Source organism: Urocampus carinirostris, chromosome 2 (genome assembly GCF_059441175.1).
Source record: "Urocampus carinirostris isolate Australia breed hairy pipefish chromosome 2, RoL_Ucar_1.0, whole genome shotgun sequence".
NCBI classification, from domain to species: Eukaryota; Metazoa; Chordata; class Actinopteri; order Syngnathiformes; family Syngnathidae; genus Urocampus; species Urocampus carinirostris.
In genome coordinates, this window is record NC_142350.1 from 42,625,714 (window position 1) to 42,650,142 (window position 24,429).

The window sequence follows — 24,429 nt, forward strand, 5'->3', positions numbered from 1 at the left end:
ATTTAAACAAATGATCGATATTTTATGAAACAGAGGCTATGCACACAAGTTTCATTTTAAAGATGCATTTAGTGAAAATCTTTTATACAACATAATAGCTGAATATTGGGTGGTGCGCCAATCCCTGAAGAAAAATTAACTTGATAAACCTTCATCACCTTTTACGATTACTATAAATAACTATAAAAGGTTTAACGTTTAGAAGACACCTTAAATAAAGAGAGAACTAATGAACAGATTTGGAACTTACAGTGTAAGTCTAAACCTCTGATAAGAAATTCCAACTTGTTCTTAAAGCTGTCGCCTGAGCACTTTCTTTTTATTGAATATCTTAGGTTACAAAAGTAAAGTAAGTGGAAATCGAAGAATCACAACATGATTGTCCAACAGTGACAATGAGGTAAACACTTTATGATTGTCAAAATAACCAACTGGCATCCTATGCAATCTCCCTTGCTGGTGTCCTATATTAAAAACAGAATAAATTTAGGAGACTACCAGACGAATTGGTCACATAATGAAAATGATTAATTGTATGATGGGACTACTTTTGTGACGCATGTAAGTTGTTGGTCCACACAGCAAGATTTAAAAATTGTTAACGGACTCACAAACTCCGAGAGATGACACATGTTACAAGAATAAAATCATGGTAACAGAAATTTGAGCGTACAATGTCTGGCAAGCTTCCACACGTCACACTCAATGCATAACACATGAACCAATTACATTGATCTATTTTCTGGAGTAGAAGTTGTGGTTGTTAATGATTGATCCGCACTCAGAGAGCGTTGGGACATTGATTACATTTATTGATCATGAAAGTGGTTGCCATTTCCGTGATCCAAACTAAGTCTGGGTCAAAACTTTGTACAGATTAAAATTTCAATTGATTTGAACAAAAAAAAAAAACATATTTTTATCAGTAAATTCTCAATTACTTTGTTTTCACGACTATAAGGCGCACAAAATAAAGGATGAAAATGTCCTCCAAGCGAGTGGCAGTCCCTATCGTGCAGTGTGTGTGTTGTGGACTGTGAAGCAGAACACACCATGAAACTTTGACAAAAATTGTGAGCATTGGATAGAATGTTTCGACAAATGAAAAATTGAGTATCAATATGTGTCATTAGTTTGTGCTATCAATATGTGAACCAGAGTGTGTATCTTCATTGAGTATACAGTGCATCCGGAAAGTATTCACAGCGCTTCACTTTTTCCACATTTTGTTATGTTACAGCCTCATTCCAAATTGTATTAATTTAATCTCTTATCTCAAAATTATACACAAAATACTCCATTATGACAATGTGAAAAGGTTTTTTTTTTTTAACTTTTTTTGAATTTATTAAAAATAGAAAACTAAGAAATCACATTTACATAAGTATTCACAGCCTTTGCCATGAAGCTCAAAATTGAGCTCAGGTGCATCTTTTTTTCCACTGATCATCCTTGAGATCTTTCTACAGCTTAATTGGAGTCCACCTGCAGTAAATTCAGTTGATTGGACATGATTTGGAAAGGCACACACCTGTCTATATAAGGTCCCACAGTTGAGTGTGCATGTCAGAGCACAAACACCAAGACTAAAGTCAAAAGAACTGTCTGTAGACCTGCGAGACAGGATTGTCTTGAGGCACAAATCCGGGAAAGGATACAGAAAAATGTCTGCTGCTTTGAAGGTCCCAATGAGCCCAGTGGCCTCCATTATTCGTAAATGGAAGACATTTGGAACCACCAGGACTCTTCCTAGAGCTGTCCGGCCTTCTAAACTGAGCGATCGGGGAAGAAGGGCCTTAGTCAGGGAGGTGACCAAGAACCCGATGGTCACTCTGTCAGAGCTCCAGCGTTCGTCTGTGGAGAGAGGAGAGCCTTCCAGAAGGATAACCATCTCTGCAGCAATCCACCAATCAGGCCTAGACCTAAGATTTATGGCCCGAGCCCGAACCCGAACCCGAGGCAATTTCGGGCCGGGTCGGGCCTGAAATGTCAGTCATACGGTCGGGTCGGGTCGAGTTCGGTCCTGCTTTTTTTTTTTTTTTTTTTTTTTTTATTAATTAATGATTATAAATATATGTTCATTAAAAATATATACTTAAACTATGTATGGATACTAGACCAAGGAATATAGTAAATCAAATAAATATTATTTGTGTACAATTAGTTGTGATTGCGGAAATCATAGCGTACAGTGACGTTGGTGACTTTTCCATCCGCATTAACAAACGCATTTTGTAAAATACGATCGCGCTTTATTGTTTAAATAAACGCGTTATATAGACTAGAATCTCCCAATTATTATAATTAGCTCGCTTTATTTTGTTTTAAAGCGTATTATATAGAATACGATCGCTTTTGTCGGAAGCGTACATTGACGTTGGTGACATTTTCATCCGCGTTAAAAAACGCAATTTGTAGAATACGATCGCGCTTTATTGTTTAAATAAACGCGTTATATAGACTAGGATCTCCCAATTATTATAATTAGCTCGCTTTATTGTTTTAATAAGCGTTTTATATAGAATACGATCAGGGGGGGGGAATTTGCATAGGAGTCGGAAAAGGGCACAACACGTCAACACCCCCTGAATGAAAGTGCTGCGCTAAAATCTTAAGGACGTACTACTACTGCTGCTGTGGATTATGGCCCAATGATCAAGTCGTCAAAATGACGGACGCCCTTAAATGTTTTCGCTACCTCAAAAAAAAAAAAACGTCAATGACAGATTGTCGCTTAATGTAACATCTGCAGTGCAGACACAGAAATATAAAAGATGTAAATGTTTATACAGTTTTATTTAACTTAGGCCTAGATGTTGTAACAAAAGGCAGAGTTTAATTTGTTATCATAAATCACCCCTCCTTATAAATAAAATATGTAATTTCGGGCCCCCTCGGGCCGGGCCAGCAAATCCAGTTAATTAGTCGGGCTCGGTCCGGGTCGGGTTTAATACCCCTCGGGCCTGCGTCGGGCTCGGGTGCTTTTTTTTGGCCCGATCTTACCTCTAATCAGGCCTGTATGGTAGAGTGGCCAGACGAAAGCCACTCCTTAGTAAAAGGAACATGGAAGCCCGTCTGGAATTTGCCAAAAAGCACCTGAATGACTCTCAGACCATGAGAAACAAAATTCTCTGGTCTGATTAGACAAAGATTGAACTCTTTGGTGTGAATGCCAGGCGCCATGTTTGGAGGAAACCAGGCACCGCTCATCACCAGGCCAATACCATCCCTACATTGAAGCATGGTGGTGGCACCATCATGCTGTGGGGATGTTTTTCAGCAGCAAGAACTGGCAGACTACTCAGGATAGAAGGAAAAATGAATGAAGCAATATATAGAGATATCCTGGATGAAAACCTGCTCCAGAGCGCTCTTGACCTCAGGCTGGGGCGAAGGTTCATTTTTCAGCAGGACAACGACCCAAAGCACACAGCAAAGATCTCAAAAGATTGGCTTCAGAACCACTCCGTGAATGTCCTGGAGTGGCCCAGCCAGAGTCCAGACTTGAATTCGATCGAACATCTCTGGAGAGATCGGAAAATGGCTGTGCACAAACGTCTCCCATCCAACCTGATTGAGCTTGAGACTTATTGCAAAGAAGAATGGGCAAAACTGCCTAAATATAGGTGTGCTAAACTTGTGGGATCATATTCAAAAAGACTTGAGGCTGTATTTGCTGCCAAAGGTGGATCAACAAAGTATTAAGCAAAGGCTGTGAATACTTATGTAACTGTGATTTCTTAGTTTTCTATTTTTAATAAATTCAAAAAAGTAAAAAAAAAAAAACTTTTGCACATTGTCATAATGGAGTATTTTGTGTAGAATTTTGAGATAAGAGATTAAATTAATACAATTTGGAATGAGGCTGTAACATAACAAAATGTGGAAAAAGTGAAGCGCTGTGAATACTTTCCGGATGCACTGTAGTTTAATTCATACCATATTCACCGTTTTTTTCTTGCTTTGGGCCTCTTTGCATGCCAATTGCAAGCCTCGTGCCTATCTAGCACATTCCACCCACTTTTCCACTATTGATGAGCATTTTGCTGGTGTCGCTTTCCTTAAGCGCTGGTGTTGCAATCGTGGAAGAACTTTTATCACGTACCTTTTGCATCGGTGGTCTTCATGTTGTCTTCTGTTACTTCTCACATACTTATCCGCGAAAATAAGTTACATAGCAGATGTCACCATCTTGACTGTTCACGTGAAGCCAAACACGTGATCAACGCAACTTGAAGCTGAGTAAACCTTGTTTCAGGTCGTCCACATCCCACAGGAGTTAATCCTTAAAAATGGCATGTGGGGTGCAGGGGAGAGCGCCGTCGGACAATTGTGCTGATCGCCAAGGACATATGTGTAATTGCGCCTAAACTGTGCGGCGCTTCTTAGCCGATGTGAAAAAAACAAGTGAAGCAAATGAACTCCGAGCTTGCTATCATTACTGGAGGTCTGAGGTGGAAAGATCTATCATTGCAGTTAGTGGAATCCCTACATCAGGGGTCTCTAATGTTGTGCCCGCAGGCACCAGGGTGCCCCCCTAAGGATAGCAGAGGTGCCCGCGGACCTGCTTCAAAAATAGCTGACCAGTGTTGGGCCTTTGTGATTTTCAGGTAATTTTTTTTTTTTTTTTTTGTGGTTGACTGAGTATATTTAACCCTACTTAACATATTACTAACATATTAAGTTTCTATTTCAGAAATGCATATCAAACTTGGTGCCCTTTGTGCTAATTAGTAACAAAAACAGCCTTTATCAATGTATTTGGTGACTTTGTATTTATAATGACTTGGATGTGGATTGACGTGACAATATTACAATAGCGACCTGAGTGTGCTGCAGTGTGTTGGCGCTAAGTTGCCTATGTTGCCAAGGGGGCAGTAGGAGAGAAAGACTGAAAAAGAACTGGGCCGACAATATTAAGGAATGGACTGGTGCCAACTTTGCCATTACCCCAAAACAGGCCAGGAACCGTCAACAGTGGAGAAAGCTGTCCAGACTTGCATCCTAATTGGTGCCCTGAAGACCATACGGGTAAGGGATCCATGAGTCGTGAACCTACCTCTAGTGTGGTGCCTCTTGCAGATTACTGAAACACAATGTGGGTTTACAGACGTCAATAGTGTGTCGTACAATGTACTGGAACATATTTCCTCTACACCCTTCTTACCTTTTTATCCTCTGACCCATTTGCATGCCAGACTGTTGTACAAGCTTTAGCAAAAACAGTCGTCATTATCAAAGTTATACAAAGTGACTCTGACAGTGAAGAAAGTGAACCTGGGATATTTGAAGTAGATTTAGCCCAGCTATTCCATTAGAAACTAAAGGAGGACTTGATTGGTTCGATTGAATGACGATTACCCGTGTAAAATGTTTTGTTCATATTTGTGCATATTCGTTTCGTGTTTTTTACCAGGCTCATGTTTATTTATTAAAAATGTTTGTAATTTTTCATCATTGCGTTGTTGGTGTGAGGTGGGTGTAATAAAGGGCACCATGGCAACATTAAAGGGTGAAGGCCTGGCTCTAAAGCATGAAGAATTAGCATGCTGATTGTATATAAAGCTTGCAACCTGTCATCAGGTGTGTATGTTTTGTATGTCAAATATAACAATCATACACGTAATTGAGACTGCCTCTTTGTTGTGAAAATATGGTCTGTATTATACTTGAATTTCAGAACTCTGGTTAAACACAATTGTGCAGCTGCCTTTGAGTACAAGCCAATTCTAATTTCTACGCATATCTAAGATTCCAGCTATGAAGTTATCAGTTGGTTGTTTTTAAAACAAAAAAGTATTTAAGATTCTCCATTGCACAGTATCGGTTGTTTTTAAATGTTAGTGAATGCATGTCATCTTGTTAGTGTCACTATCTGTAGTGTTTTATGTCCGATCTTTATGGCAGTATCTCTCAGGCTACAGAGTTCGATGTTAAGTATTGACATTCATCTAGAGTAAATTATTAACATACAGCTTTTGGAAAGTCTTTTGTGTAAGCAGTGGAAATAAGTAGCCTTTCTTTTGTTTCATTTGTTTGTTTATTTGTATAGCCTTTAATATTTGAAAAATAGGAAGTTCACATTCCTCAAACAGCTTACCCATAAGTTTGTTGAGAAGTCATTAAAAAATGGGTATTTGTTTTTATATATCCAGAGTTTGGATTTGAAATGTGAAGATATGTGTGAACATTTTGGTGACACGTCATTGCATTTTCTTGTTCAAGATTCACCTGTTGTTTACATTTTAACCATAAAAAGCTTTGTAAATATATTTTACCTGTACAGAATACTTATCCGTGCTGTTGTTTTTTGACTGGGTATGCCTTTTAATCACTAGTAAACTAAAGAGAAAATTAAAAGTTTTCTTAAAGTTAAAGTATTCTTAGTGAAAATAATAACTACATCCTAACGCTGTAGAAACAGAAAGCAGCCAACAAGAGAAGAGTGAAAACAACAACCTACCAATAAGAAGAGCGCATTCGCATCATTGGGGCGGCAGTAGCTCAGGAGGTAGAGCGATCGTTTTAGGATTAAGGGATCCCAGTTCGAATCCCGGCTTGTCCGTGTTACATGCCGAAGTGTCCTTGGGTAAGACACTGAACCCCCAATACCCCCAATAAGCAGGTTAGCGCCTTACATGGCTGCACAGATCACGGCCGCTTTTGGGAAATATGAAGCACAATGTAAAGCGCTTTGGGAAGTCATTGACTTGAAAAGCGCTATATAAATGCAGATCATTTCATTTCATTGAATTTACTATAATGCTCATAACAGTTTTAAAAGACAGCACTGTCTGGCTACATCGGTAGATCCACTCCACCAATAGCACACCAATGCCGACAGATTTGACAAGAAATGTTCGCTACAAAGATTTTGGCCTATTTGCCTATTTTTGCCAATCACCCTGTGAACAAATAATGATCAAAGCTAACTTTGAACCTTATTAACATTGGTCGATTTTTGAAGCTAACATTCTCTACTTGGGACTTACTATCAAAGAGGAAGCAGATGCCGCTTCCCAGGCAATAGTTATCAAGCACCTAGATGGAAGTTAACTACTAACTACTCCCTTCTCTCTTGTCTTTTATTGTCTTTCAGGTTTACAGGAAGCAATTTTTGGACTGTCTATGTAGTCATGTCTTCTCCTGCACCAGGTTTGATGTAAAGCCAGGATAAATCTACATTAGGATAGACATTGTCCTGCATGAGCTTGTCCATGGCTGGTCCTTTCTTATTGTGGTAGCTGTTTGGTGGCAAGCTGGACCCGAAGACTGTTTCTCTTCCCACCTGTTCCCCTACCTCTACCCCATCCTCGGAAATACTGCCAGAAATTGTAGCTTGCCTCCCGGGCCCAGGAATTATTTTGTTCAACGAGGAAGGAGAAAAAGAAGAGGAGTATGCCTGTGACATAGAGCTGCAGGCTTCGCTTGATGGATTCATGGTCACCTTCAAAGATGCAGAAACCATTACTGGTAATATTTTATTCTTATGTTATTACTAGAGCTGCAACTAACGATCATTTTATCAACCAATGAATCGGTCGATTATTTTTTTGTGGTTAATTAATAAATCTGATTTAAAAGAAACACATTTCTAGGTTCCTCCTATTTAATCAAATAATAAGGTTTTGGACTAATCAATTAATAGTGCACACAACAACATAATATTCTATTTTATAAAACAATGAAAAAAATGTGTGTCAAATAGCTTAACAATAAACAAAAATACATAAGTAACCCCGTTGCTCTGCACCAACCGCCTGCACACTTGAGAAGTGTGTTGTGTTTTCATTTGACGATGGTGGTGTGGAGGGAAAATCAGAGAGGTCGAATGTGGCTTAGACGTTGACCCTAAATCTTTTACAAATCCCCCAAAACACTGCATACAAGTGAAAAATAAAAGCCTAGCAACAAAGGTACAGCCCCAGGTTCATAACAGATTAACAAAGATCCAATACATAGCATGTCAAAATGATATTTAACATAGAGAACACATGCACACTTCCTCACCACAAGGACAAAAATTTAGACACCTGTTTCACCTGAAAATTAGCTCCAAAACAATAGAACAGTGATTATGCATACCCTAGTGGAGCTTTCACGAACTGTCTTACTCGTACAAATGCATGTGATATACCTAAAAAGTTTTAAGATACTTAAAAAAAATTAAAACAGTCTTCAGGTGCATTCTTATTTGCACTGAATTGTCGTGTTAATTGGTGCATATATAACCTGACCAAACGATAACGAAATGGTTGCCAACACTATTCATAATTAATTTAATCAATTTAGTAATTGGTTGTTGTAGCCCTAGTTAGTACACTTTGCCCACAATTTTGTATCAACAATTTAGCAACTGATAAATTATTAGATTTTTATGTTCATATATTTTCCAACAGATGATTTTTCCTCATTAGTTTTTTTAAAGCTAAACGCCTATATTGTTTTTGGGTGTTTATCAGCAAACTGCTTGTAATCACGGGTGTTTGAAATCTGAAAAGCTTTTGCTGTGAGAAAGTGTCCCTCAGTGGGACCCTGTGATAATGTCACATCCTGTTAGTAAAGGCGCTCCAGGGGACCTGTGCCTGCCAAATTCTAACATCAGAACTCCTGTTTTAACTGTCTAAATAGGCACATCACACAGTATTTGTCGAATGGCATGGTAATGGGTATTGATTTGAAACCCTCTGCTGAATACATAAAAATGGCAATAAACCAGTTCTGCGTTTGCTGTCAGGATCCCTATGGATCAGCATGCACCGGAAAATACAAGTACATATACAAAATATGAGGAAGTCTTTAGAAATGTTTTCTTATGCACAGCACCTACAGGAAAAGGCCCTCCCAAGTCAGTTCCTCTTGCTTTTTTAAATGACAAGTTTTTTTATCCACCCTGTAAACACAATGGATTCCCCATTGTAATCGGAATCATAGCATGGAAAATAAGTTGAGTTAGTTAGACCATATCTTTTCCTTCAACCAAAGGTCCCACCATTGATTTCTGACTGCAACATTTTCTCTATGTGGTTATAGAAAATTGATTTAAAATTAATGCCTTACCATTAATAATGCAAATGAGCACACAAGACCCCACTTGTTTATGTTTTCATTATTATGTAATATATTGAATATTTTGAATTTGATATTTTGAATTGTCATCATCAGCAAAAATTAAAACAATCAAACACATATTTTAACTGATTTGTAATGAATAGAATGCATGACATTTTCGTTTTTTGAATTGCATGACAGAAAAAATATAAAAAGTTTTGAAACAGTCCTGTTCTTACATTGTTATTCAAAGTTCGATAGCTTGCTGTTTTTCCATCACTTTTTTAAATTTTAGTCTTGAGAGGTATGATATGAATTAGCATTTACAAAGATATGCGTTGAATAAATGAGATAATATTGCTTCTACTCGTGATATTAACACTTCTAGTGTTGCATAATTGTGGAAATGAATCACTTATTATACCCATGTGTTTTTTGGTTTGTAGTTCAACCACGAGTGTCATCTAGCATTATTGTTTCAGAGTGTCTTCCACGTCACTTGATTTCTGCAAAACATAGTACAGTACTGCCACCTACTGGCATCTTGCCGAGTTTAACTTTTATGGAAAAGTAAACCATACTGTATTCATTTTTCTATTTTTAGTACACTCTACTGTTAAAGTTCTGGGTTTTTGTTAATATGTTCATTATTCTCTTTTGGGCTTTACTGTTTTATGAATATGCTTGGGTTGAGAGTAATTAATTCTTCACAGTGCCCTGTGAATACAAGGGGCCTTCTGTAAAGGGCGTCACATTGTCTTGCTGTTCGTCACGCTTGACTGTGGGAAGATTGTCTATAGTTAAAAAAAACATCCAGATATAAATGCTCATGTATTTTATGTGAGAAATTACAGGATTTCTGGTGGAGAGGAATTTGTAATAAATTGTTTGCGATACTTACAAAAATATGACTTTCAGTCTTTCAGTCTCTGTCACTCTCTGTCTATCCGTCTCTGTCTCTCCATTTCCATCCCTCTATTGCTCTTTGTATCCATCTAATTAAATCTAAATGAAAGTGTTGGTGTTTTCACTTAACATGGTAGCTTTTATTTTATTGATTCCCTCTATTTGTTATGAAAAAAAAAAATATTATCCTATCAATGTTGCCTTCTATTCAGAAATATTCTGAAATTAAGCAAGGGACATGGAGGGGTAGAGTTTGTGTGGGGCGGTTCATGTGGATATCGTCATTGGCATGTGAGGCATGGTGAAGCAGTTTGGCTCTACTCTCGTCTCAACTTCACTCCTCCCACTCCTTTTTTAACTTCCTCTGGCTCTTCCAACCAGGGCTGTGTTCAGACTTTTTTTCCACCCTCTGGTTTGCACTTCCTGTCTCACCCTCCCAATGTTCTTTCTCTACTGCTCTGGAGTCTTATTTGTCCTTGCCTTGACCAGGACTTGTGGAAAATGTGATAGGTCAAGGGCTGAGGGTTCTTTATCAGGCTTAATTCAACATGAGTGAGTACATTGTTGGTTTTTGTTCTGTTTAAGATGCAGTCTGATGAGTTGCTTTTGACATAGGGTCAGTGGAAAGTTACTCACAATCACTGAGCTGTTGTCAAGTATGTTTTTAAAGGTATTTAATATATCATAAACAGTAACAAATCAACTGAACGTCAAAAGTTGTCTCTTAGATTTCTACAGTGCTGTATTGTTTCATGGAGTGCAGCCAGGTTGGACAAAAACTATACGACTTTGGGGCTTTAAACTTTGTCAATCATGTTTAATGAATTATGATAATGCTGAATAAAATGTATTTCACAAAGATAGAACTATGAACAAAGTCTTACATACTCTGCATCCAGAATGAATGTGGTCGGCTGTCTGTATAGACGAGTATGCACAACACATTTGTTGCGTCTGCAGCATGTGTCTAGAAATATACACTGGGAGGGGGGAGCGGGTTGTCAAAAGATTACAAAGAGATTGAACAAACATCAACCAAAGACTTTTTTTTGTCATTCAAAAAGTAACAAACGCCCCAGAAATAAGAAACCAAGCAGAACTATTTGTGTACGCCATCATGTATTTTTAGGTATACATTTGGGTTTAACACATAAAAGTTTTTTTTTTCCCCAGAACAAATAATAAATAAGTCTATTATTGTTTGCATAATTATCAGATGCACCACAATAAGTGTCCAACACTCAAATGTTTTTGTTTTTCATATCTGTCAATGTCAGTGGTCTATTCTTCTCTTTAAACTTGAATCTTGCAGTGGTAAACTTTTCCATCCACTATACCTTTGATTTTGGCTAAAATGCCCCCAAACTTGATCATATATAGATCAGAAATCAATTACCATCCGTCAAATTTGCGTTTGATCAACTGGACAATTTCAAAGTGGATAATGTGTGCAGGTATTCTAAACACTCGTTAAATCAAATAATTGAATAATAAGGAAAAATCTTCGGATAACATCTTGCTGTTGTAACTCATTGAATATTTTACAATAGCATTAATTCAAAGACAATGTATAATGTAAAACAGGGATGTCCAAACCAATGACCTAGATTTGGTCTTGTAATTGGTGGGGACATAGTGTATTTATTCAAGTGATCACATAATATTGGTGGAGGTAAAACAATGATTGCTTGATATTGGTGGGGAGACGTTCCCTCTGTCCATGCCAAAACTACGTCCTTGGTCCAAACTTTATCCCTGGAGTGGTGTAATCCAGTTATACAGTAAACCGTCGTTTAGCGCCGGGGTTATGTTACAAAAAGAACCCATGATACGCAAAATCCTTGAAGTAGAAACCTCTACTGTTTTACAATTATTATTCAATAAACGCTTAATTATACACCGGTATCAAAGAGAAAACCTTTTTACGGGCTCAATGATTTGTTTAAAAATAAAAGTACCTGTAAACAATTACAATTTTTTTACCGATACCTACTCCAAAGACTGTTTAGCCAGTCAGAATGCAGAACACAATGCATCATAAAAATCCATGAAGCTGCGAAACCGTGAAAGGTGACTCATGTTAAAGCCAGGTATTATTGTACTGAAAAATACAAGGGCTGGTTTATTTGTTATACCGTAGTTCTATAAAACACACCAAAATCAGCTACTAAATTTCATTTTCTTTGCATTAGTGTGACGATGCACTTTTTTTATTTCACCATTAATACGAAAAAAAATATTACTTACAACTTAGGCCAGTATCAGACCTTTTATCTATCTTTTAAATATTTTCATTTTTCTTCTTTTCAGTCTTTATTACGTTTATCTTGTTTATCCTGTAGGGCCATGTCTAATCGCATTGTGAACAATGTTCACTACATTGTTATCAATGACAATAAAGACTATTCAATTTTTTTTAGGATTAATGGACTAAACAGCTTAGTTGCTAATTCAATTTTTAATGAAGGGGTCTCCTGTGTGGTTCCCACAGGCACCAGATAACCCCCTAAGAGCACCAGAGTAGCCTATGGACTGGTTCTGAATATAGCTCACCAGTGATAGGTCATAGTGATTTTTGGGGAAATTTTATTTATAACTGGCATTAGGAATCATCAACATCAGTCTCTTTGAAATCAATGTTTTAGCAGTTGACAGTGCTTATTTTAACCCTACTTCTAATAATTAAAATCTGGTATTAACAATAATTACATATTAACAACAAAGTAATGTCATAATGCATTTTAGAAATGCATTTCAAACTGATAGCCCTTTGCGCTAATCAGTAACAAAAGTACGCCTCTGGTTAAAAAATGTTGGTCACCCCTGGTTTAATGTGTTAAGCATTGTCCCTTGAGATGCAGCATCTCATTTTTCGAAGAGTATGACGACACAACTGTATACCGTACTCGTTAATAGTGTGTGTCTTTACATGTTTGAAAAAAGCCTCTCACCGTGTATGAAACTGATTTTATTAAGTTGTAAGTGCACAAAAATGACTCGATTTTCGTGGGGGTTATATTAATTATAATTTGTCATTATTATTTGGACATTCTGACGATCCAAGCCAACTCTCAAGAGCGGGATGACGCTTTGAAACAAAAACAACAGCGAACAGATTATGAAGGTGCTGTATCTAGGTCAGATCAGGAAGCGTTGCCAGGCTGTACTTGCCCAGGACACACCGCAGGAAGTGGTGCCCCTAGGACCCAGGTGATTAAGGGATCTGGGAGAGCGGTGCGTGTTTAACGCGCAGCCCCAGGGTTTTCCAGCCAGCTCAGCCTCCCCGTGCGGAGTGTGCATGGTCTTCCTGTGGGTGTGTTTCTTTTGGGCACTCCAGTTTCCTCCCACTTTCCAAAAACATGCATGTCAGGTTGATTTGTGAATGAGCAAGTGAATTGTCTGTCTTTGAGTGCCCTGCAACTGGCTGGTAACCAGTTCAGGGTGTCCCCTACCCCCACTGCCTGAACATAGCTGGTGTGGGCTCCAGCACGCTCCGCGACCCTAGTGAGGATAAGTGGTGCAGAGGATGGATGGATGATTGTTGAGTGAGAAAGACAGTGTTTGTTAACTTCTATGAATAAAACGAAATATCTTACTGGTTGGATTTGCTTAAGGCTTCAAGCAGGTGCATTGTTGTGTACGTTTGTTGTTTCCTGAACACAGAAAGGTTTTCGGTCTGAATGAGCTAACCGTGACATAGCATTGTTAGTGATTACAACATGATTGTGCAGGAAAAAAATGAACACAGTATGTAAAGAGCAGAAATAAGACAATAAAAATGTGTTGGATGACAATAGCTATTGATGCTGATTGGTGCCCTCTCTATCCCAAGGCGCTCCAACGTGATGCCCGCAGACCTGTTCTAAAGATACCTCACAAGTGCTGGGTCATTGTGATTTTCTAGTAAAATGATTTTTTTTGTGGTTTTCTGAGTCTGTTTAACCATACCTACCATAATTGGCCTGGTAATGACATAGTAATAAAACAGTAATGTTATTTTCGAAATGCACAAAAAAACCTGGTGCCCCTTGCAGTAGTACGTAACAAAAAGTAGCTCCCAGCTTTAAAAAGGGTGGAGACCCTTGCTATATATTGTCATAACCGATTTGATGGGGCTGGTCGCCAGTCTGTCACAGGGCATACAGAGACAGACAACTCACTCGCTCATACCTAAGGACAATTTGATCTGACCAATTAACCTTGCATGCATGATTTTGGAATTTGGGAGGAAACAGGATTGCCCGGGGGAGAACATGCAAACTGCACAGGAAGGCTGGTAGCTGGATTTGAGCCCATGACATCAGAGCTGTGCCACATGTCCTATTTTTGGTCTTTGGAGACATAGAAAAGAGAAACACTTTCTTTTTTTGTGTATTTATCTCTGCATCCTTTCTTATTTGTGTAGTTCTGGGGAGTGACGCAATACATGTAACGGTGTACGTAATCAGGACACAAAAAAGTTATTGTACTTCGTTACAGTTACATAAGAAAATACATATTCAAATTACAGGTACACTGGATTACTTACTTACTTAAGTACTTTTTTAAAAATGTCAAAAGCTACAGAAACAATATTGAAGTCCCATGTGCGTTAGTTTTAACTGTATTCTTTCCTCGGTTGCATTAGCTAAGTTTACATTCGCATTGTCATTTTGCTCCTCTCTCTCTCTTTCTCTCTCTCTTTCTGTGGTCTCACTCTGCAGCATTACTTTAATATTATAGTATTCCAATTACATTATTGATTACATTTCTTAACAGTTAACTAGTAAGTAACCTTTTCCAATTAAATATTTAAAGTAATCCTTACAACCCTGGATGTGTGTAACAATATGTTGTCATTGCAGCTTTTATCAGGTCTTCTTCACCTTGTGAAATGAGAACTTTGACAGAGCCGTGCCCATCCATCGAATCGAACAAATGCAATTCTTTTTTTAAGAGCACAGTGGCCTGATTTTGGATGACTATTTTTTCCCATTGCATTAAATGCTTGGGTTATTGGCAGAAGTTCTCCTTTTACCATTAGGTGGCAGACTATGCTTGGTTTTGTAAGCTTACAAAGTCAACTACAGTACTGTAATTTCAAATCAACAGAATTTTGTGCACCAAACGTCCTTTTAAAATATATGAATTTTATTAGTGTGTGTACAATCAATTTTCAGTATTTAAAAACATACAAAAGAGAAAACACTTGTTTTGTGTTTGCCTTTTTTCTGCACTTTTTAGATGTGTGTAACAATACTGACTTGCCGGAACTTGAGATTATTAGCCTTTTGGAAGAACAGCTGCCAGTCTACAAGCTGAGGGCCGACACAATCTTCGGCTACGAGCAGGATGACTGGCTGCACACGCCTCTGGTGGACCCGGACACTCCACTCGACCTGACTACTGAACAAATAGAGGAGACACTCAAGTACTTTTGTAAGTGCATTTTTTTCATGTGTCATGAATTTTTTCTAGACTCATGCCATGGTGATAAATGAAATATGCTAATACTGACATTTACCCTGCACTTCTTTTTTGTTTTTTTTTAATCCTGAAAGGTACAGATCTAAAGGTTTATTCCATAAATGTCTTTGTAATCCAATTTGACCTTCCCTTACAATAGGATCTTGTAAAATCAACTGCTTGGCCACTGTTGCCAAAACAGTCTCTCTCCAGCGTACTTTCTATTGCTTTTACGCTGTCATCTTCCCCTTCAGTTGTTGTCTGTTTGCCATCTGCTCTCTCTATCTCCTTCTCTTACTCTCTCTCTCTCTCTCTCTCTCTCTCTCTCTCTCTCTCTCTCTCTCTCTCTCTCTCTCCTTTTCTTAATCTCTCCCCCTCACTCATTTTCAACCTTTTAGTCACTGTCCTCTTCTGTATGTTTTCTGTCAGTCTGTCCTTTTGTTCTGTCTGTTCATCTGCCTGTTTGTCTCTTTTCCTCTTCTGGTTGCTATTTCAATCTTTGTATCTCCCTCGTTCCCACTGCCTATTTCAATCTTGTGCCCTCTCTGAAATAATGTCTTAATCCTTGTTTAGGACATGTCCGTATTTACCCGTCTATGACCTGTTTGTGTGCCATATAACATTTGGGTCACCTTTGTAGTGCACATAGCAACTCAGTCTTAAGTTTTAATAAATTTTCACATTAAATACTATCATACAAACCCCTAACCTAAAAAAAACAACCTGGAGAGGTATGGGTGCCACCAGACTTACTTAAGACAAACCACAGAAGTGGCGCCAACACTAAATGTAGTCTATCAAGCATGTCCTGGGTCATCTCTGGGTCTTCTACCAGTGGGGCATACCTGGAACACATCCCAAGAGAGGCATCATTACCAGATGTCAGAGCCATCTCTATTGGCTACTCTTAAAGCGAAGGAGCAGTGGCTCTACACAGAGTTACTTAATGCCCGAGTTTCTCACCCTATGACAAAGGGAGAACCTGGAAACCCTAAGGTGGAAATCCATTTTATTTGCTTGCATCCAGGATCTTGTTCTTCACCACAACAAACCGGAACAGGATCCACATGACAGCAGACACCTGTGTATTTCCTTTTCCACCCTCCCCTCATTTGTGAACAAATACTTGAACTCCTCAGGCTTGGGCAGAATCTCATCCCCAACCCGCAGACACATTGTCACGATTTTCTGGCTGAGAACTATGGCCTTGGATTTGGAGGAGCTGATCTTCATCCGAGTCGCTTCAAACTCTACTAGCTTGAAATACAGTTCTTTTCTTCTCTTGGCAATGTTTAATTAATCCAACTTTTTAACATTGATCAACAGCACTAAATCAACCAGCGATCAAGCCTAAATCATGGTAATATTGCTTAAATAAACAGCATCTAGAGATTTTGCAGTTATTTCTCTGAATTATTTGTCATATTTTTCGATACAATAACTCTATATTTACTTCATTCAATATGTGATCTTTGCGTCATCTATCCCTGCTTCACGCTCATTTTACATGCTACTCTGCAATGGTCTTGTAGTCAGAGCCTGCTGCTATAGCAACCACTCACAAGGGCAAGTTAGGGGAGGGGGAGTGGGTAGTTTAGACTGCTGACGTAACTTTAGTGGGTGGCAGTGAGATGGCTCTAGCCCTCTTATTGGCTGTTAGAATTGGCCCACCCCACCAACCACCAACTCTACTGTGTCATCGTTTCTACTGCAAAACCCGTGACTGTTCCTGCCTTCTCTGTCTCCCTCTGCATCTTTGGATTTATTGAACCCCTGTAAAGGATGCAGTGCTGTCCACGTGCGGAGCAAGTACAAGGAATAAGCAAGAACTGATGCTAAACAAACGTTAGTGGGGTGTTGATTTTTTCCACAAGATATGAGTCTGATATAACAGGAAGTGGACATATCTGGAGTGACTTGGAAAACTGAGTAATGATGAAGAAAAAGACTCACCCGAGAGAAAATCACAGACAGGTTAAAAGTGTTTAATGTGGGACAACTGGTGACACAGTTACTGGATCTGGAATCTGTTTGGCAGCATGCTGCCAGAAACAATATGGAGCACACTGCTATCCTGACAGCAAATTGCTAATGAGTGTGGGAGAAAATGGACCTGCACAAAAATGGTCCAGTTCTTTTGTTTGGCAATGGACAGTGCCAGTTAATTAGGACACACTATTCTGAGATAGAAGAACTGGACCTTTATTGACAGCTATGTACCAATTGAGCATATGAGACCCTGGTGACTGCTGGTCATCTCGGAGCTTGGAGCATGCTGATGCGGATTGATCACAACTATTGTAGACAACATAATGCAAATGTTGCTGATCAGTGAGGATGAAGAGACGAAGCCAGAGGTTTGTTAAGGCAGAATACTATGAATTGGACTGGTACTATGAAGAGTGTACTGATGGTAAGACAATCTTTTGTATTATGTAATCCTGTCAAGATGTAAACAGATTGAAGGTTACTGTAAAATAACAAGCAACACTTAATTAGACAATTATATTCAGATTAACTTGAGTTTACAGGTAAATTTTGAATTATTACCAGCTGAATCTTTCCTTTATTTTGGATTTTTATTTTTGAGTGGTGAGGATTAAAACTAACTCAGGAAGGTGACCCCATTTCACCCGTTTGAAATGTGTAATGCTGTTTGATACCAACATTGATAGTGTCTTAAACTTGATCATGTTTAAAGCATTCCATCACATTTTTCTCAATGCAAAAGTTACGTGTTGAAATTAATTAAAAATAGATGTAGTTTTTCGATCAAGCTTGTCCTCTGATTTTATTTGTGCATTGTTGAGAGACAAAAGGCAAAGAGCAGTTTGTTTTAAGTTAAACTGTTATATTTTTTTAAATTCCAAACACTGGATTTCTTAATGATAACCATTGTAAACAGATCGAGACCAGTTGTTGACTGGGCTGAGTCATTGTGGGCTAATGTTGGAAACCTTTGACACACCATGGGCACACTGAGATTTTTAGCATTAAAACATATACATTTCTTCCAGCAACTGCATTTGAATTGAGGGTTGAAACATGCCGTTTATAGACAAACTACTGCTAAGTTTATAGTTTGACTAATTCTCACACAGAAGAATAACGTGCTTGATGATCCTTAGCCATGTGATTTGTGTCATTGGTCAAATGTTGTGCATTAGTTAGCGTAGCAGTTAGTCTTTATTATTCTCCTTGTGTCTTCATATTCCTGAACTATTGTTTGTACATATTCTCCCATGAGAAACGTTGCTTCATTTGCTTCTGTTATATAATCCCTTCCTTTTAATTAACTGTATGGATCTGTATATTAATCAATTTCTTGATCAAAGCATTAATGCCAATATTTTAGCTTCTTTAGGTTTTTTTCAAACACAGATTGAGGGGGCATCACGTTGAATGTAATGTTACTTAACAGCTGGAGGTTTTACAGACACCTCCTTTACCATCCCTCCCAAACTGTGATATGCTTAGTATGATTCTATCAATCCTTTTGAATAGATCAATCAGTTTGCCTATGCAGCAATATTGATCTGGGTGTTATGAGGTGTTTTTGCGTAAAACTTTAATGCCAATACGGTTTAATTCATAAACAATTTTAAGGTTTTTTTTATTTTGTGAAATGCAGACACTCAACTAGAAAACAGCCAGCGTTGTGTAGACAGCTTTGTGTTAAGTTTTCTGAGACATAAAATCATCCTTTATTTACCTTTATTTGGCCATTTAGTTTTTGCAGTAAAGATTTTCACAATTTTAAACAAAATTTGAACTCCAACCTTGAATACTAAAAGATCCATGGATTCTAGAAGAATTATTTTCAATGCCTTGTTGCTGGTGCCCATTCCTCTCCAGGCCAACAAGTACTCACTTAAAAAAACCTAAATGCTATTTTACGCATTTCTCCAAAGCATAGCCTAGCCACCATTCCTATACTGGGCTTGACTTGTGGCGCATTCACAGACCAAACACACATTACAATTAGGAATGAAAGTAAACATGGCCCGGAAGATAAATTGCCATGTGGCTAACCATGCAAATTGTGTAGCCCTCTTTTGCTATCTATTCATAACTGTATACTAGGGCTGCCGTTGAGTTGAGTTACTCAAGCAAGGCGAAACTCACCTAGTTGGCATCAGTATGTGGAACCATTTCAGTAAATGAGTGGGACTAATGGTGAGTACGTTTGGCTCTTTGGACCTGACCCACATTCATTTTTTGAGTACAGTTGTGGTGTGTATGAGCAAATGCTCACCCGGTGTCTTGAGGAATGACCTTTCTTATAACATACTCCTCCAATACTATTTATTATTAAGCTAACTTCTATTCTCTAGAGCAGGGGTGACTAATTTTCACTGAGGGCCACTTTGCGCAAAGGCTGTCCTAAAAGTGCCTAATGTAACCTACAAATTAATGTGATTGTTATATAAAATAAATAAAACTACTCCTTCATGTAAAGTAACTGAATTTATTAAGTCAGAAATATTACAATTGAATTTTTAAAAAGTCACTACACACTTATAGTGTAAAAAATGAACTACAGTGATACCTCTACATACGAGCTACGAGAAAATCGTACAAGATGTCAAGTCAATTCAGGTCAAGTCATTTTTATTTGTATAGCCCTTAATCACAATAAGTCTCTAAGGGCTTCACAGATTAGTACACTATGTTACACAGACTATTTTTCAGCCGACAAGAAGAGTAGGTTATTATTCATATGCAATGGAGTAGAAGTGAGTTTTAAGTTTAGATTTAAACATTTCCACTGAGGTTGCAGATCGGATCTCAGGGGGAAGAGCATTCCACAGCACCGGTGCCCGGATGGAGAACGCTCTCGATCCAGCAGAACACTTCTTTGCTCTCGGGATCACCAGAAGACCGGCACTCTCAGATCGTAGGCTTCGGACCGGGACATAGGGGCAGATCAGATCTGAAAGATAAGAGGGAGCAAGTCCATGTATGATTTTGTACAATACTAAGAGAACCTTGAAGTCACATCTTTGGCTCACTGGGAGCCAGTGCAAGTTAGCCAAAATCGGTGTTATGTGATCGTACTTTTTTGTTCTAGTTAAAAGCCGCGCTGCGGCATTTTGTACTAGCTGAAGAGACTTGATTCTGGACTTCGGGAGACCGGAGAGTAGTGCATTACAGTAATCGAGACGGGAGGTAACAAATGCATGAATTATAGTTTCCGCATCAGACTGAGACAGTATTGAACGGATTTTGGCAATGTTACGAAGATGGAAGAAAGCGGTTCTAGTAATTTTCTTTACATGCATCTCAAAGGTTAGATCAGGGTCAAATATGACACCTAAATTTTTAACTGAGTCACTCTGTGTGATGTGACATTTGTCAATGTTCACAGCAGTTTTTGAGAATAAGTCACGGCATTTAGATGGACCAATGACTAACATTTCGGTATTTTCAGAGTTAAGACGCAAGAAATTGAGTGACATCCACTCTTTTATCTCAGTGAGGCAGGCCTCCAAATTTCCACAGTTTAGTGTGGAAGATTCCTCCAACGGAAGATAGAGTTGAGTGTCGTCTGCGTAGCAGTGGAAGCTGATATTGTACTTGCGAATAATGTCACCTAATGAAAGCATGTAAATGTTGAAAAGAAGGGGGCCAAGCACTGAACCCTGCGGAACACCGCAGGTAACATTAAAGGGCTCAGATGTCATTTCACCATATTTAACACAGTGCGTCCTATCTGAGAGGTAGGATCTGAACCACGAGAGGACGGTTCCTGAGAGACCAATCCATTTTTCCAACCGTTCTAGTAGGATATTGTGGTGCACTGTGTCAAAAGCAGCACTAAGATCCAGCAGCAGCAAAAGTGATGAAGCGCCAGAATCCATTGAAATTAGGAGATCATTTGTTACCTTGATTAGAACTGTCTCAGTAGAGTGGTTAGCCCTGAATCCTGATTGCATGGATTCAAAAAGGTTATTCTCGGATATGAAAGCATTCAGCTGCTGTGCCACTACTTTTTCGAGTACTTTAGAGAGGAAAGGTAGGTTTGACACAGGTCTGTAATTACTTAATATTTCTGGATCAAGGTTGGGTCGTTTCAGTGTGGGTTTAATAACGGCGGACTTAAAAGCTGCTGGAACTACACCTGAGGAGAGTGATATGTTTATAATATTTAGAACTGAAGGTCCAAGGACGCCAAAAAGACTTTTAATAAGTGAACCTGGGAGCGGGTCGAACTGGCAAGTTGTCGGTTTGGCCGCATTTACCACCTGTTTGAGATCATCAAGTGACAGTTCACTAAAACCGGCCATTTTCCCAAGGCAGCCACCCTGTCGTGCATCTGTAAATTTCAGTCCTTTAATATGTGTGGTATTAATAATTTCTTTAGCAATTTCTTCCTGTATGCATTGAATCTTCTTAGTAAAGAAGACCATTAAGTCCTGAGCAGAGTGTGTCGAACTATCTGCGATAGTCTGTTGCCTTGTAAGCGATGCTACAGTGTCAAAAAGGGCTTTGGGGTTGTTCTTTTGAGACGCAATCACCTTCGAAAGGTAGGCCGATTTTGCAGAGGCAAGGGCCGCTTTATACTTTAACAAGCTGTCACACCAGGTTTGATGGAAAACCTCAAGCTTGGTAGCGCGCCATTTTCTTTCCAATTTCCTGCATTCTTGTTTAAGGGTTCTAGTTTCATCAGTAAACCAAGGCGTGCGTCTTTTAGGACATGATTTTAGTTTTATGGGCGCTATTGAATCCAGCACACTAGTCAGGGTGGTATTGAACTCATTCATGAGTGAGTCAATCGAGCCATTGTATGTAGGAAAGGACGCAACTGCTCCAGGAAGGAGTTCAAAGAGCTCAGAAACTGTGCCAGTGCTTATATTGCGTCCGCTAAATACTTCAGCTTTTTTAACACTACACTTAGCTAGCACCTCAAATGTAACTAAATAATGATCCGAGATAACGGTAGTACACGGTAACACCATAATGTTTGAGGTTAAAACTCCTCGAGTCAGAATCAAGTCTAGCGTGTTCCCATTTTTATGGGTTGGCAAATCAACCAGTTGATTAAAGCCAAATGCATCAATTAGAGACCTAAACGCAATAGTAAGTGAATTGAGTGGGGAGTTCATATGAATGTTAAAGTCTCCCATAATTATAATTTTGTCTGCATAGGTTACTAGTTCAGACAAAAGTTCAGCAAATTTGTCTAAGAAAGTTGTGTATGGCCCAGGTGCACGATAGATAGTTATTACATAAATTGACAATAGAGAGGACCGCATCACAAGAGCCTCAAACGCCTTGTAATTATTTGAGGTACGTGGATTAAATTTGAGCGATTTTTCAGAAATTAGCGCAACACCAACCACCCCTTTTCAACGTGCGTGCTATATGGCTACTCTCGTAGTCTGGGGGAGAAGCATAATTTAGCGCTAAGTACTCATCCGGGCGTAACCAAGTTTCACACAGACCCATACAGTTAAGTTTATAATCACGAATAATGTTATCAACAAGTAAAGCTTTTGGAGCAAGCGATCTAATATTTAACAGACCAAATTTCAGCTTTGCTGAATCATTTGACTTAGCTGAACTCTTTGTAGTCTTTGTCGAAATCTTCAAAAGCTGCCGCTCTTGTGGCTTTTCGTGTGGGTTGTCCGGCGAGGGATGAATGGTGGAATTAGTTACATCCTCGCGTCCTTCCTCGCGTCCATCTTGCTGCTTAGACTTCGCACGCTTCACACATCTGCCTGCACGGCAACCACGCTTCTGTTTTCTGTCCTTACGGCGCCGTTGTCGTCGTTTAAGCGGAATAGCCGTCTACAAGGATGCCGGGTCTCTTTGAAGTTCGCTCGGTATATCATAGGCGGTATAAAAAGTGCCCGAAAAGTCGAAATTTAGACGCCCACCCAACCGAATAAGTTCGTCCTTACTGTAAGTATTTTTGGCCACACATGTGTCCAAAAGTGAAAGCAAAAAAGACAAGAGAACAGCAATAAATAGAAGATTAGCTGGACAACGAGCCGCAAGCATGTATCTATGCGCCGCCATGTTGGATTGTACAAGATGTCTTACGTGCAAAGATTTTGCCCGTCATACGAGATAGAATCCAGTGTTACATATATTTACAAACCTTATTAATGGAGATCGGGGCCTGAAAGCCAATTCAGCATTGTTTTATGTATCGTAACAGTATTTTTGTGTTAAATTACTCTTTAAATGTGTTTTTAGTGACTAGGAGGATGCGTTTCATAGGTATTTTGAGTTGACTTGAAAGGTTTTGGGAGGTCCGCGAACGCATTGCCTGGTTTTCATTTTTTTTGTATCTGAAAAATTCGCTCGAGAGACGAGTAAATAAAGTGGCTGGCCACTATTTGGCCAGCAGGCCATAAGTTTGACACAGGTGGTCTAGAGACTGGTTCAGCTGTTGATTCAACATTTTAGCTTTTGATGTTGATTGCAGAGACACCTCACTACTTAATGCTTCGGTAATCCCTGGTTCATTGCTTCGCAGATTTTCATCGTGCATTCTGATTAGCTAAACAGAGGAAGACGCTTTCTATCGCCAAAAAAACTGGAACTCTCCACCTGCTAAACCTGCTCAGGGCCACATGCTGGTCTTTGGCATCCCCTAGTTGCTCCCTGGCACTTTTTCCAAAGATGTCTGACAGTGGAAACCTATTTGATTTTTTAGCACATAACCGGAAGGTAAATGCAGTTTTCCATAATGTCAAGTCAAGTCACATTTATTTATATAGCCCTTAATCACAAAAATGTCTTGAAGGACTGCACAGGGCTACAATTACAAAATTGCACAATTACCTGATCCCAAATCAGCATGCGGGCAAGGAACAACTCAAAAACCCCAGTGTGAGGAAAAAAGAGAAACCCTGAGAAAGGACCCCACATGTGGCAATCCCCCTTCCAGAATTGACCAGGGGGAATTACAATTAGCATTACTGTACACAGAATAGTAAACATTAGGTAAGATGTTGAAGATTTCCGGAAAGAGCATGACACCAACGACGCCCCCAGCCTGTAAACTAGTCCAGAAAG

At 39.0% G+C, this 24,429-nt stretch overlaps 1 protein-coding gene across 5 annotated transcripts in view; it reads left to right on the forward strand.

The window, feature by feature from the left end:
* trak1a (trafficking protein, kinesin binding 1a) overlaps positions 1 to 24,429 on the forward strand; it is a 73,241-nt gene that overhangs the window by 3,811 nt on the left and 45,001 nt on the right. For 3 of the 5 annotated variants that reach the window (XM_088326563.1, XM_088326559.1, XM_088326561.1), the window contains exons 2-3: positions 7,100 to 7,473; positions 15,181 to 15,375. In XM_088326563.1, coding sequence (XP_088182689.1) covers positions 7,440 to 7,473; positions 15,181 to 15,375 — 229 coding nt within the window. In that variant the 5' untranslated portion in view covers positions 7,100 to 7,439. Of the gene's footprint in view, positions 1 to 7,099; positions 7,474 to 10,371; positions 10,510 to 15,180; positions 15,376 to 17,118; positions 17,816 to 24,429 lie in introns of those variants that run through there. The other 2 variants (XM_088326560.1, XM_088326562.1) reach the window with 2 other exon arrangements.